The sequence below is a fragment of the Lathyrus oleraceus genome, chromosome 5 (assembly GCF_024323335.1).
Source record: "Lathyrus oleraceus cultivar Zhongwan6 chromosome 5, CAAS_Psat_ZW6_1.0, whole genome shotgun sequence".
Taxonomy (NCBI): Eukaryota; Viridiplantae; Streptophyta; class Magnoliopsida; order Fabales; family Fabaceae; genus Lathyrus; species Lathyrus oleraceus.
In genome coordinates this window covers 250,697,122-250,709,877 of record NC_066583.1, presented here as the reverse complement: position 1 = coordinate 250,709,877, position 12,756 = coordinate 250,697,122, and the positions used below count along the sequence as shown (strand labels likewise).

Genomic DNA, 12,756 nt, shown 5'->3' with positions numbered 1-12,756 from the left:
GCATGCTTTACACTTGTCACGTTTCTGCATCATCAGATTCCACCAATGCATGCCAACACTACCACACATGCCTTACACTTGTCACATTTTTGCATATTCAGTCTACTTGAAAACGAGTATAAATAGAGGGTCATTCTTGCAAGTTTTCATCAACCACTAACACTTTTATTCAGAGAACTCAGGCGAAACTTCTTATCCACCAAGCTTCTTCCTACATTGCAGTCATGTCGCTTCTTACCATGGGCCAAGAACACAGAGGAATTAGGGCAAACATTGCCTCATTCGTAAGTTTTTCTTGAACATTGCCTCTTTCGTATGTTTGTAATTAGTTTTTTAAAAGTCCAATATAATGATTTTTTATATTGTTTGTTTTTAAAGGATCCCAAGAAATTTCGTCAACGTTCACACCCAATGCCTTATCCAGACCCATGGTGCGTACCTTACATAGAGCGTGCGGGTTTCGGTCATGTAATGCATGTCGTAAATGCCACCATTGATGCCAAATTCATTTTGGCTCTGTGTGAACGTTGGAGACCTGAGACACACACCTTTCACCTACCAACTGGTGAATGTACCGTCACATTAGAGGACGTGTACATGCTTTTAGGTCTTAGAATAGATGGTAAGCCTGTGACCGGAAATGTTCAACAGCCTAACCAAATATGTGTTCAAATGTTGGGGGTAGATCTGGTCGAGGGTGAGGGGTCTGCCAAAGCAAGGGGTCAGGGTATTAAATTATCTAGCCTACAATTGTACCACGACTCCATAACTTTGACTGAGGAATCCTCCGAACAAGAAAAAGTCATAAAAACCCGTGTTTACATTATGCTATTGTTTGGGAACTTGCTATTTCCCGAAGGGACGGGAAATAGCATAAATTTTATGTACTTGAGTTTGCTCGGGGACATTGATAGAATAAGCACATATAGTTGGGGTTCTGCAGTATTAGCATTCCTATATAGCTCTTTGTGTAAAAATGCACAAAATGAGCACTGTACATTTTCTGGATGTGCTTTTTTGCTTCAAACATGGGGGTGGTGGAGATTGCCGAGGCTAGCCCCAGAAAATCCTAATGACTACTCCTTCCCCTACGCAACTAGGTAAATTTATGATCTTATTTCATTTTGTATATTTATTCTATAAATATTTGTAACTAATATTATTTATCTTTTTTTGTTTAGGTTCATTACAACCGGACTGGATTACAGTCTTACCCCCAAAAATAAAATTATATTTTATCGTCAACTGTTGGATCGTCTCCGAGCACAGGATGTATTACCACTAAATCACTCAACTTCTAACTGATTTATTAATGTCATGCATTCTCGATAAATAACATATTTACTTTTTTCTTTGCAGTTTATTTGGAGGCCATATTTGGGATTGGAACATCAACCAAACCCCGAAGATGCAGCTGTTTGGACAGCAAAAACGGCCATAATGCGGTTCACCACTGTGGAGATGCACCAAAGTGACCGTGTCAAGCTTCAATTCGGAATGCATCAAGACATCCCAGGCCCCCCAATGTCCATGGAACCTTGGCATCTAAAAAAAGTCAGCCACCAGTGGTATGCCCAAAATTGGAAGGAATTTGCTAAGGAGTTTCGAAAAATGTGGAAAGACCGTGCCCACTATGTTCTACAATTCCGGTGGCGCCCAACGAAATGAAGCCGACAAGGGAATATGTCGAATGGTATAGAGCAAATACCAATCCAGAAATGATTGTGTCTGACCCGTTCTATTTGGACGATCCCCGGATGCAACAGCCATATTTCCAACAACAACAACCACCACAGTATTCCCAACAACAACAACCACCACCTTATTACCAACAACAACCACCACAACCATTTTACCAACAACAACCACCACCACCTTATTACCAACAACAACCACCACCACCATATTACCAACAACAACAACCACAACACATGTCCACCCCCCAACCAAATCAACAATACATACCACAAACTCAATCCCAATACCATGAAGACTACCAACAACAAACTCAACATTCCCACCACCATCAACAGTCCCAACACCTACCACAATATCAATCCCCCTACTTCCACCAATCCCAACAATTCCAACACAGCAATTTCCCAAGCTCTTCCAGTCCTCCACCTAGCCCCGACACGGGTATACAAGAGGACTACCAACAGGACTACTACATACCACAACAAACATTGCACTTTGGCCAACCCGATTCAACCCTAAACTACCAAAGACCACAATTCGAGGGCGCACCCAGCAGTAGTCAGTTTGTCCCACCGAGACAAAGCTTCGAGGGCGCAGAGGGGACCCGTCTTTCCTACAGCACTGAAGGGACTTCGACCGAACCACAACGGCAAGCGGCAAGGGGGCGCGTTAGGGCAAGGGGTGGTAATAGGGAAGCACCACCACCACGTGAACCGTCTAGGCGAGTAACTAGACCTCCCCCGTGCGGATCGTACAAGGGACCGCATCATATGTGATTAATCATATCTTTGTAATATTTGCCTTGTCTATTATTTAAATAAAAATATTTTCTGTTTATTATCTTTATATCTTTATCTTTATCTTTAAAAATATTGTCTATCATATCTTTATACATATATAAATTAATTTTTTTTCCAAAAATTTACAAATAATATTAATTACTTATAAATTATATTAATATATATATATATATATATAAATTAATACATATATATAAATTAATATATATATATATATATATATATATATATATATATATATATATATATATATATATATATATATATATATATAAATAAATAAAAAAATTTAGACAAAATATATGTGTGAACATAAATTAATATACTTAATAAAAAACATAAATTTATAAATAAAAAAAAATTTAAAAAAAAAATGGCCAATTTTGGCCATTTGTGTAATTATTTTGAAAAATTGGATATTTTTGAAATTTTTTTGAAATTTTTGGATATTTAAAAAAAAAATTCTTATTTTCCAACAATGATAATCAAGAGTTTAGGGCTGAGTTTACATGTAAGGAGATTGTTTGTATAACCAACGATAGGGTGAATAAAATAGCATGAGACAAGTTGTTGCTTCAAGATGACTTCATTTTTTTTCCGCCACTTCTCTACCTCCAAAAACAAGTTTTCCACCTTAAAAAAAATCATCTTGAGATGAGAGAGTAACCCTCATTATTGCAAAAATAGGGGAGTAAAGAGAATATCATTACATTTGCTAATAGTTCCTTCAGTAAAAATACACATATCTATTTGGTTAAGCATGTGTTTTTTTTGTATATAAGACTATAGAGGTGAAATAACAACAAAACAAAGACAGAAGAGAGTGCCGTTTTTACATGACTATGTAGCATTCTTATTCGTAATCAAGACAATTTCTTTCTAAGAGATTTAGTCTGAAGTAAATCATTTGTGTTGTTCTCTGTTAAGTTCTTGTTAATAATACTTGTAAATAGATGATATATCAGGGAAATAAGCATTTAGTATAAAGTTGATAAAATTGAAATACTTGTTTAACTTGTCACTCCTAACATATATATGCACCTACTTGCATAAAATAAAAGTCACATCTTCAATGGTTGAGCTAAAAAAAATCCTTTATTTACATAATAAGTGTCTTAACATTTTTCAACTCAAGTTGTAGTTGAAGCTGGGTCCGATGAAAGTTCTTAGTGGATTGTCTAAACATTTTTCTAGTTAGAGTTAAAACTTTTTATGAAGATGAATTTAACAATTTATTAGGAGATATAGAAATGCACCAAGACATATGACATGGAATGTGATAAAAAGCATTCAAGCTGAGTTGTAATTACTAAATATGATTATGCAATTCCAATTTTACTTTCACTGTTATTTTCTATTTACAACTAAAGTAAAAGTTGCATACATTATTTTTCATTTCAAGTGATCCTCTCTTTATCAAACCATTTAACAAGCTAAATAATTTGACATTATAAATAGCTGAATTCAGTATCACTACCTAAGTTCAATATATATATGATAGCTTCCCCGCAAACATAGAAAACTTGTGCCTTATTTCACCACCTCTACCAAGAAAATTCTTGAAATTCTGCAAGAACTCCTTTTTAACTTAAGAAGGTTCCTCAATCTTGGTGATAAATTTGTGTCTTCAAGCTTTCTTTTTTTTTCCCTAAGGGAGCATTAAATCTAAACTTCCAGCAATAAAATATCCCACTCCTCCTATTCAATAAAACCTATTTATTTTTGCTTTTAATTTTAGTATGTTTTCATTGGATTGAGCAGAAGACTTTTAATTTCTCTACCTATGTTTATTTTTATAGCTTGTAGTTTTAGGTAATAGAGAAACAGTAGCATTAGGCTCTAACTTTGCACAATGAGTTATAAATACTTAGACCTAGAGACCAAAAATGTACAAGGTTAGAATAATCGACTATGTGAGTCTTCACGATATAGAAATGCAACGAGATTCATAAGAAACGTTTTTTTAACGAAGCCAAAGTTTAAAAAAACAATAGCTTAATGGTTAATTCTAAGAACCTCAATGACACTAAATAAATTTTACATTAACTCTTTTGTTCATTTCTTGATCAGTGGGAATTTCTTCCCCAAAAAAAAAAAGATATAAAACAAATTTATCCCAAGAAATCTGCATGCATATATTATGAGATTTTGATGATCCAATAGTATACATACTATTAACCATTTTTTGTTGTATCGTTGCTAGCTTGACAATGGATAGTAGACCTTCTCTTGGCTCTTTGTTTATCCTTCTTGGTCTTATTTCACTTTTGGTGAAATGTTACTCATCTTCTGAAGATAATATGAAGGTAAACACATAATTCATTTCTCTTTATCAATTTTCCATACTTCATTGTTTTTAATTAATTAATTTAATTAGAATAAGTGTATTTTTCCGATTTATGATAAATATGTTTCATCCTATTGCAGACTTACATTGTCTACACCGGGAAGATCATAAATGATGAAGCGTCTTCGCTGATCATTTACCAAAATATGTTAAATCAAGTTGCTGAGAGGTTACATTATTTCATCGAAGTTTTAGTTACTTATTACAAGAAAATAATCATAAGGGAAGGCCAAAAGCCTTTGGTAATGTCAAAAAGACATTGATAATGAAACATTTTTGATGAATTGTTGAAGGCCTAATATCCTGAAAAAATCTTATTGACATATTTTCATAAATTATTGTCATTATTTATCGATGGACATGCATGTCAATAAGTACTTTTTTTTTTCCCGAGAGTCATGTCTATCAATAATATTGTCGAAATATATCTTGGTCCATATCAAAGGTTAAAGCTTTAGAAATGACAATATTGACAGGGTTAGGCCCGTTGCTAAAATTTTGAACTTTTTGCTATATATTGGAAAGAAAATAAATTGAAAAAGTATATTTACCTATTTATCTTATTAGTTTTTTGTATTCATTACTTTAGTAATTCAACATCAAAATCTGTACTCTACCATTACAAACGTAGCTTCAGTGGCTTTGCTGCAAAGCTAACGGTGGAAGAAGCTCGCCGAATGGCTGGTGCGTAAACAATATTTTTTCTAACAAAGTATCTTTCATTTCTACTTGAATATTTGTTAATTATGAAAATTGGAAGTGTAGGACTTGATGGGGTGGTGTCTGTATTTCCAAATGAAAAGAGACAGCTCCTTACCACCCGATCTTGGGATTTTATAGGATTTCCAGAATATGTCGAGAGAGAATACAATGAATATGATGTCATAATTGGAGTGATAGATTCTGGAATTTGGCCGGAATCAGAAAGTTTCGACGATAAAGGATATGGTCCACCACCAAGCAAATGGAAAGGCATTTGCCAATCTTCTGATTTTACATGCAACAAGTAAGATGCTATCACATTCCATCAAAAGCAAGTGGGTGTTGGTTGTTTGATGGAGTTCTAATGACTCATACTTTTAACATCACCAAATTGATTTAAATACAAATTTTAAGTATGAGTTAATTAATCTTCATTCTGAGACCGATATCTTGCTTGCTAGAAATCCTTGTTTATATAATTCATGTTAAAATGCTAATAGTTATTATTTTTTATAGCAAAATAATTGGGGCCAGATATTATAGAAATGATTATGGAGAAGACTTCTTGAAAAATAATATCTTATCCCCAAGAGACACAACTGGGCATGGGACCCATACAGCATCAACAGCGGCGGGAAACCCTGTTAGCAGGACAAGTATGTTAGGCCTTGGCCATGGAACAACAAGAGGAGGGGCTTCCTCAGCAAGAATTGCGGTTTATAAAGTATGTTGGTCTGATGAATGTCAGGATGTGGACATTCTTGCAGCATTTGACGATGCTGTTATTGATGGAGTTGACATATTATCCGTCTCTATTGGAGGAAAGTCAGATGATAGTATCCATTTTATGGATGCATTCTCAGTTGGATCATTCCATGCAATGAAAAAGGGAATACTAACAGTCCTTGCGGCAGGGAACTTCGGTCCAAAAAGTTCGTCCCTAACAAATTTTTCACCTTGGGCAATTAGTGTTGCTGCAAGCACCATGGATAGAAAATTTGTTACAAAGGTCAAATTAGGAGATAACAAAATTTACGAGGTAAATCATTCTTTTTCCTATCCTACTTAAGAACAACTGTTATTTGATCTTTTTTGACTTCAAAATACATAGTTATACGATGGTATCATTTTCTTAAATATAAGCCAAGCTGATTTAGTTTGTAAGTTGATAACATTTATATTTAATGAATTAACTTTCTATATATAATGATAATATTAACAATAATCTCAATACATTTACTTCATGTGTAGGGTACTTCTTTGAATACATTTGACCTTCAGGGAGAACTGTGGCCGATTATCTATGCTGGTGATGCGCCAAATAAGGAAGCAGGCTTCGATAAAGATTCATCCAGGTAACTAGTCTTCATATCATTTAAATTAGAAAATGATGTAAAACATTTAAATTAGATACTCAATATATTTAAGCCAATATTTCCATGTCTGCTCCAAAATAGGCATCATTATTGAAAAATCAATAACTTGATGAAATATTTTTAAAATTGCAGGAACTGCTCAGCCAACTCGTTGGATATCAAGTTGGTGAAGGGTAAAATTCTTCTATGTGAAGACAGAATAGGACCTTCTGAAGCCTATAGAGTTGGTGCTGTGGGTGTCTTGGTACAAGGTCAAAAATCTCTTGATACCGCAAATTCTTTTCCCTTGCCTGGATGTTACCTTCATTCCAAGGATGCCGCCAAAGTACATAAATATATCAAGTCTAGAAGGTATCAATTGCAAATTATATATTATACACTATTAATAATTTAGAGAACCACACTTATCTAGAGTTTATTGTATTAATCAATATGCAGGAATCCGGTAGCAACTATATTTAAAACATATGAGTCAAATGATACTTTGGCACCTATGGCTGCCTCTTTCTCGTCAAGGGGTCCTAATAATGCTACGCCTGAAATTCTAAAGGTTCCCTTTAATAGAATTAATATGTTAAATACATTCTATCATTTTAATAATATTTGTTAACTATTTTTTTTGTATAATGTTGTAGCCTGATTTAACTGCTCCTGGAGTAGACATTTTAGCCAGTTGGTCTCCAATGTCTCCAATTTCTCAATTTCATGGTGAGAAAAGAAAATTGGAGTTCAATATTGTGTCTGGAACATCAATGTCGTGTCCCCACGTTTCTGGTGCAGCAGCATATATAAAATCCTTTTATCCTACATGGTCACCTGCTGCTATACGCTCAGCTCTAATGACGACAGGTAGTAGAAATGAGTAGTGTCTCACCTTAATCAATATACTGTGCATCAAGAAATATAAACTTAGCACATTCTTAGTTTTAATTAATATTTTAATAGAGTTGTCTTTTTAAATGAATTATTTGTTATAAACAATTGAGAAATTACCTTTGAGGAAAATAATATACCATGATTTAGCTTTATTTCATTTTAGGTGAGCAAAAGGTACTCGGTATGTTTTAAACTAATTAAACTAATATAAAAAATTTGTGTTTCTTATGTTGCAGCCAAACAAATGAGCCCAGAAAAGAACCATGACGCAGAATTTGCGTATGGAGCTGGACAAGTTGACCCTATGAAGGCTTTGAATCCGGGTTTAGTATATGATGCAGATGAAGAAGAATATATTAGGTTTTTATGTGGTCAAGGTTTAGATATGTCTATGTTACTCCAAATCACAGAGAGTATAATCAATTGCTCAGAGAGAGGATATATGATACCTAGAGACCTAAATTATCCTTCATTTGCTTTCAAAGTCCAACGGCCCAAACATCACTTGAACGCAAGCTCTAAAAGGACTGTTACAAATGTAGGGCTTGCTATGTCTACCTATAGAGCATTTGTAACCGCTCCTAAAGGATTCAACATTTCAGTGACCCCCGACTTGTTATCATTTACATCCTTGGGAGAGAAACAAACATTTATTCTCACTATAAATGGAAAAATGAAGAAATCAATTGGTTCAGCTTCTTTGATTTGGGACAATGGTAAATTTCAAGTGAGGAGTCCCATTGTTGTATTTGATGAGCGAGCGGTGAACGGTGCCAGTTTATATCGTATAAATTACTTATATATTGTAATTTTTAATTTACTATTTTATATTACTATTATTGGATAAGTTGTATACTTTGATCAAGATGAAAATTAATTGCATACTTGTATTTTTTTATTGTATACTTGTTTAAAAAAAATAAAAATATGAAATAATTGCAGTAAAAATATACATAGAAGAAAGTGGTTTTAACAAAGACACCAAAACAAAAGATGAAGTACTGCTATGTATGGGTACATGGAATAGAGGATGCCTGAGATCCAACTAGAAAATTAATTACAGTATTAGAAACTAACTATTCTATGGATTCTTGGATCTACTGTAATCGGATTTATTGAACTGAAAACTTGTTCCATCGATTGCTTTTATATAAGTTAAGTTTTACCTTAATAGAGGTAGCCTCATGATAAGAAATTACTCACGAAATGGTGTACTTTTACTTTATCACCTTTGTGTTCATGACCTTCACATGATGTTGGCTTATACTGCAATGATGAAGAGTATAAATAGTGAGGGTGAGAAAGATAGAGAATATAAGGCTGTTATCTCTTTAATATCTAACCTTGCTTAGGCATATTGTTAGCCAACACCCTAGCTACTAGAAGTGCTTATGTTTCCAACATTAGTGAAAGCCAGATTTCCCTCAAAGTCAGAGTTCACTGCTTTGTTTCTTCTTGTTACTTTTTTTTTTATTTGGAGTAAAAGTTAATTTGTATTGTTTAAAGGATACTGTTACATATATGTAAATATATAATCTTAAAATATTTGAATATAGAATAGTCTCATGTCGATTATATCATGTAACTAGATGTAATCTCTTTATATATAATAAAATATTTGTAGTGTTTTTCAAAATACGGTTTAATCTAAATGTCTTAGTTTTTTATAATTTAATATGGTATTTAGAGCCTACTAAGAGACAACTTTTTGCCGTGCTTTACCCGGTTGACCCACTATCTTCCAATGAGATTTTTTTTTTTACAAACCGTGTCATTATTCCAGTTTGCCTCTCACTTCTCAAATTTCCCAAGTAAAACCACCTTACCGCCCGATCCGACCGTTTTTTCCAGCCGCCCCACTCGGCTCCCTCCAACGGTCACAGATCCGGTCTCCGTTTTTCATTTCGACTCTCGGAAATTTGTACTTAAATTCAAACAGTCCTGATTTTGTTTCTTTAAGCCATGAGAGATGTTGATTTCGTCTCGTTTACTAAAGTTTCGCTTATCCCATGTGAAAAACTAATCTGATCAGCCAACTACAACATATGGGCTCGTGCTGTCGATATGTGGTTTCATGGTCAGGGATATGAAGATAACCTAACCACAAAATTGGTTGATGTTGAATCCACAAAACTCACTAAATGGAAGAAAACTGATGTCTTTTTGTGTATTGTGTTATGGTTTTCCATTGCACTTAACCTCCAAGCGCAGTATCAAGCCTTCCCCACTTTGACATACCCCAAAATTCATCATACCCTTCACAATGTTCATATAGGTCACTAAACCCAATCATTTGCATATCAACATAAGCATTCATTTCATTTGCATAAGCATGGTTCAACACAAGGATACAGGTGACTTGAATTCGCGGCTTTGTGCTTACGCCTAGTGGAAGCTAAATTTCATCAGCAACTTGAGGTGGCTCAATCAATCAAACCCTAATCCAAGGGTAGCTCTTGATGCTTGTGTATTGTACCCGCCATTAGTGATTCAACTTTGGCTTCTTAGTGAATCAAAACCCTAATTCTTGGACTATGGTTGTAAGCACCATCAATATCATTTCAAACCCCTGAAACCCTTGTTTTTTAGTATGGCATTATCATCAGTGTTGTGCACATTCAAGATTGAGGTTTCATCTACTTCATCTGATCCATTATAAATGGTTCATTTGCTTGATAAAGATTCATGGTCCTGATTCATTTATTGGAATTCATTTAAAGCTTTACATGGTCATGATATGTTGCTTAGTTGGTGTTCTTTTGTTCAAGATCAGTCAATAGCATGGCATATTTCAAAGACATTGGGGTCCATATTCACTTGTCCATAAGAAATACACATTTTTACCTAAGTTGACTTTTGGTTAATTGTTGACTTTTTGGTCAACCAGTTGACCAAAAGTCAACTCATCATTTACATATCTCAAACCCTAATCTCCATTTCCATTTCTCCATAATCCATCTTTAATTCACCATGATTCATTTTGAAACCAAAGTCACTTTGCAAACTATAAGCCAGCAATTAACACTACATCAATTTTCCACAAATAACATTCATTACACCATTCAAAAAAACCATTGATTCAATTCGTTTTCCAATTTACATTCAAATACATTCATCTTCATTCAATACCACATGCAATTCTACCATTAATTGATATTCAATATTCAAGGCCATTCAATCCCATCCCAAATATTTTCAAGTCACAATTTCATGTGTGAGTCCATTACATAAACCATACACCTAGAAATTTCAATCCAATCAATTTCCATTTTCAAATATAAAAACCAATTTACACATTCAATTCCATTCAAACCAATTTCAAACCACATTTCAAATACATTCTAAAATTTTGGTATCAGATATGAGATGTCGAAGGTAATGTCACGACACTAATATCTGAACAATATAAACAGGATAAAAGATAAAGAGCAGTAATGCAAGTGACACAAGCAGTTGTTAACCCAGTTCGGTGCAAACTCACCTACGTCTAGGGGCTACCAAGCCAGGAAGGAAATCCACTAAACAAAACTAGTTCAAAGACTCTCAGTAAACAACTTCAAGTTACAGTCTTTTCACCTAATATCTACCTGTGTGACTTCTACCTAAGAACTCTTAGATATGAGATCCTACTCACTCCCCTTCAATCACAGCAGTGTTATAAAACAAGAATTACAACGAAAAGAAGACACTCTTCAAGAACACATACTTGATCTTGCTTAAAAGCTTTAATCAAGTAAACACACACTCATGCTTCAAAGCTTAGATTGGAAAAATTGCAACTCAAAATCAGTCCAATTCAATCATCTATGGATGAATGAATGGCTCACAATACACACGACCACACAAGACTAAAACCCTTATTCTCTCTCAATATTTTGTTCGTTATTTCTTGTGTATAAAACCAGGTTTTCCATGTCATTTATATAGAAGTGTTTGGCTGGGCTTGGACATCATAAAACCCTAAAACTATTTTCCATTCATATCTTCTCATGACAGCTGATTATATCTCGTTGGAAAATAAGTCAATCTGGTTGTAATTACTGATTGAATGACGCATTCAATCATCTCTTCAATCACACATAGATTAGCATAAAAAATGCAATCACACAATACATAACATTCAGACTAAATGTTCTGTATACAGATGTCATGATATCGGGTCTGACATCTCAGTAAAATCCTGCATATTCACATTTTAAACACCCTGCAGGTACATATTATCTTATGTCAAGACAACACTTGTGACAACTTGTGAACACTCCAGGTTTTACCAAAATTGCTGCCAACACATAGAACCAACAAACTCCCCCTTTGGCAAATTTTGGCTAAAACATACATCAGACCATTGGTTCACAAGAGTAAAAAAAACACATCAGCAGTTTAGCAGCAGAAGTAATAAAACACACATTTACTAGCTAAAATAGCAACTAGTAAACACATATTAAACACACATGTGCTTCTTCTCCCCCTCAGTCTACTCAACACAAACATCTCCTTCAACAACACTTGTAACATACACCTCCCCATCTGATATCACCTTCAACATCACCTGTACTACACAAAACATCTGTCATGTTTATAACATAGCTACTTTTGTCATCTTTTATAGCATAGCTGCTCCTTTAGCTACTTCTCCCCCTTTTTAGCCAAAAGAGACTAAAGAGACCAATGAGACAAAATAAATGTCTATTAGTCAAACAGATTGTCACATAGAATGTCAAAACATATTGTTAGGTGTTACAGAACCACAAACATACACAGCTTAACAAGCTGAGATAAAAATCCAGAGGAATCAAAAAGAACCCAGAAAAAATACATCAAGGCATCAAAACAAGACTGCAAAAAAAAACACCATCAAAACATCCAGAATAACACATCGTCAGAAAAGTGGGGAACAATCTTCAACAAAACTCAGTAAGAGGAGCTTGCATCTTTATCAGCTTCAGAACCAGAACTG

General features: G+C 34.3%; 2 protein-coding genes across 3 annotated transcripts; both read left to right on the top strand.

The window, feature by feature from the left end:
- The first annotated feature begins 825 nt into the window (after positions 1-825).
- On the top strand, positions 826-3,484 carry LOC127080031 (protein MAIN-LIKE 2-like). Its single transcript, XM_051020367.1, has 5 exons — positions 826-1,100; positions 1,182-1,272; positions 1,360-1,624; positions 3,281-3,357; positions 3,452-3,484. The coding sequence occupies exons 1-5, from the start codon at positions 826-828 to the stop codon at positions 3,482-3,484; spliced, it is 741 nt and encodes a 246-aa protein (XP_050876324.1).
- Positions 3,485-3,971: 487 nt separating this feature from the next.
- On the top strand, positions 3,972-8,697 carry LOC127083564 (cucumisin). 2 transcript variants are annotated; one of them, XM_051023879.1, is made up of 11 exons: positions 3,974-4,108; positions 4,702-4,804; positions 4,926-5,014; positions 5,435-5,529; positions 5,611-5,851; positions 6,064-6,586; positions 6,799-6,902; positions 7,056-7,274; positions 7,362-7,473; positions 7,559-7,772; positions 8,036-8,697. In XM_051023879.1, exons 2-11 carry the CDS (start codon positions 4,709-4,711, stop codon positions 8,644-8,646), a joined length of 2,304 nt encoding a protein of 767 aa, XP_050879836.1. In that variant the 5' UTR covers positions 3,974-4,108; positions 4,702-4,708; the 3' UTR covers positions 8,647-8,697. The 2 variants fall into 2 exon arrangements, with proteins under 2 accessions (XP_050879833.1, XP_050879836.1); XM_051023876.1 differs by having other exon boundaries at positions 3,972-4,804.
- Positions 8,698-12,756: the final 4,059 nt, after the last annotated feature.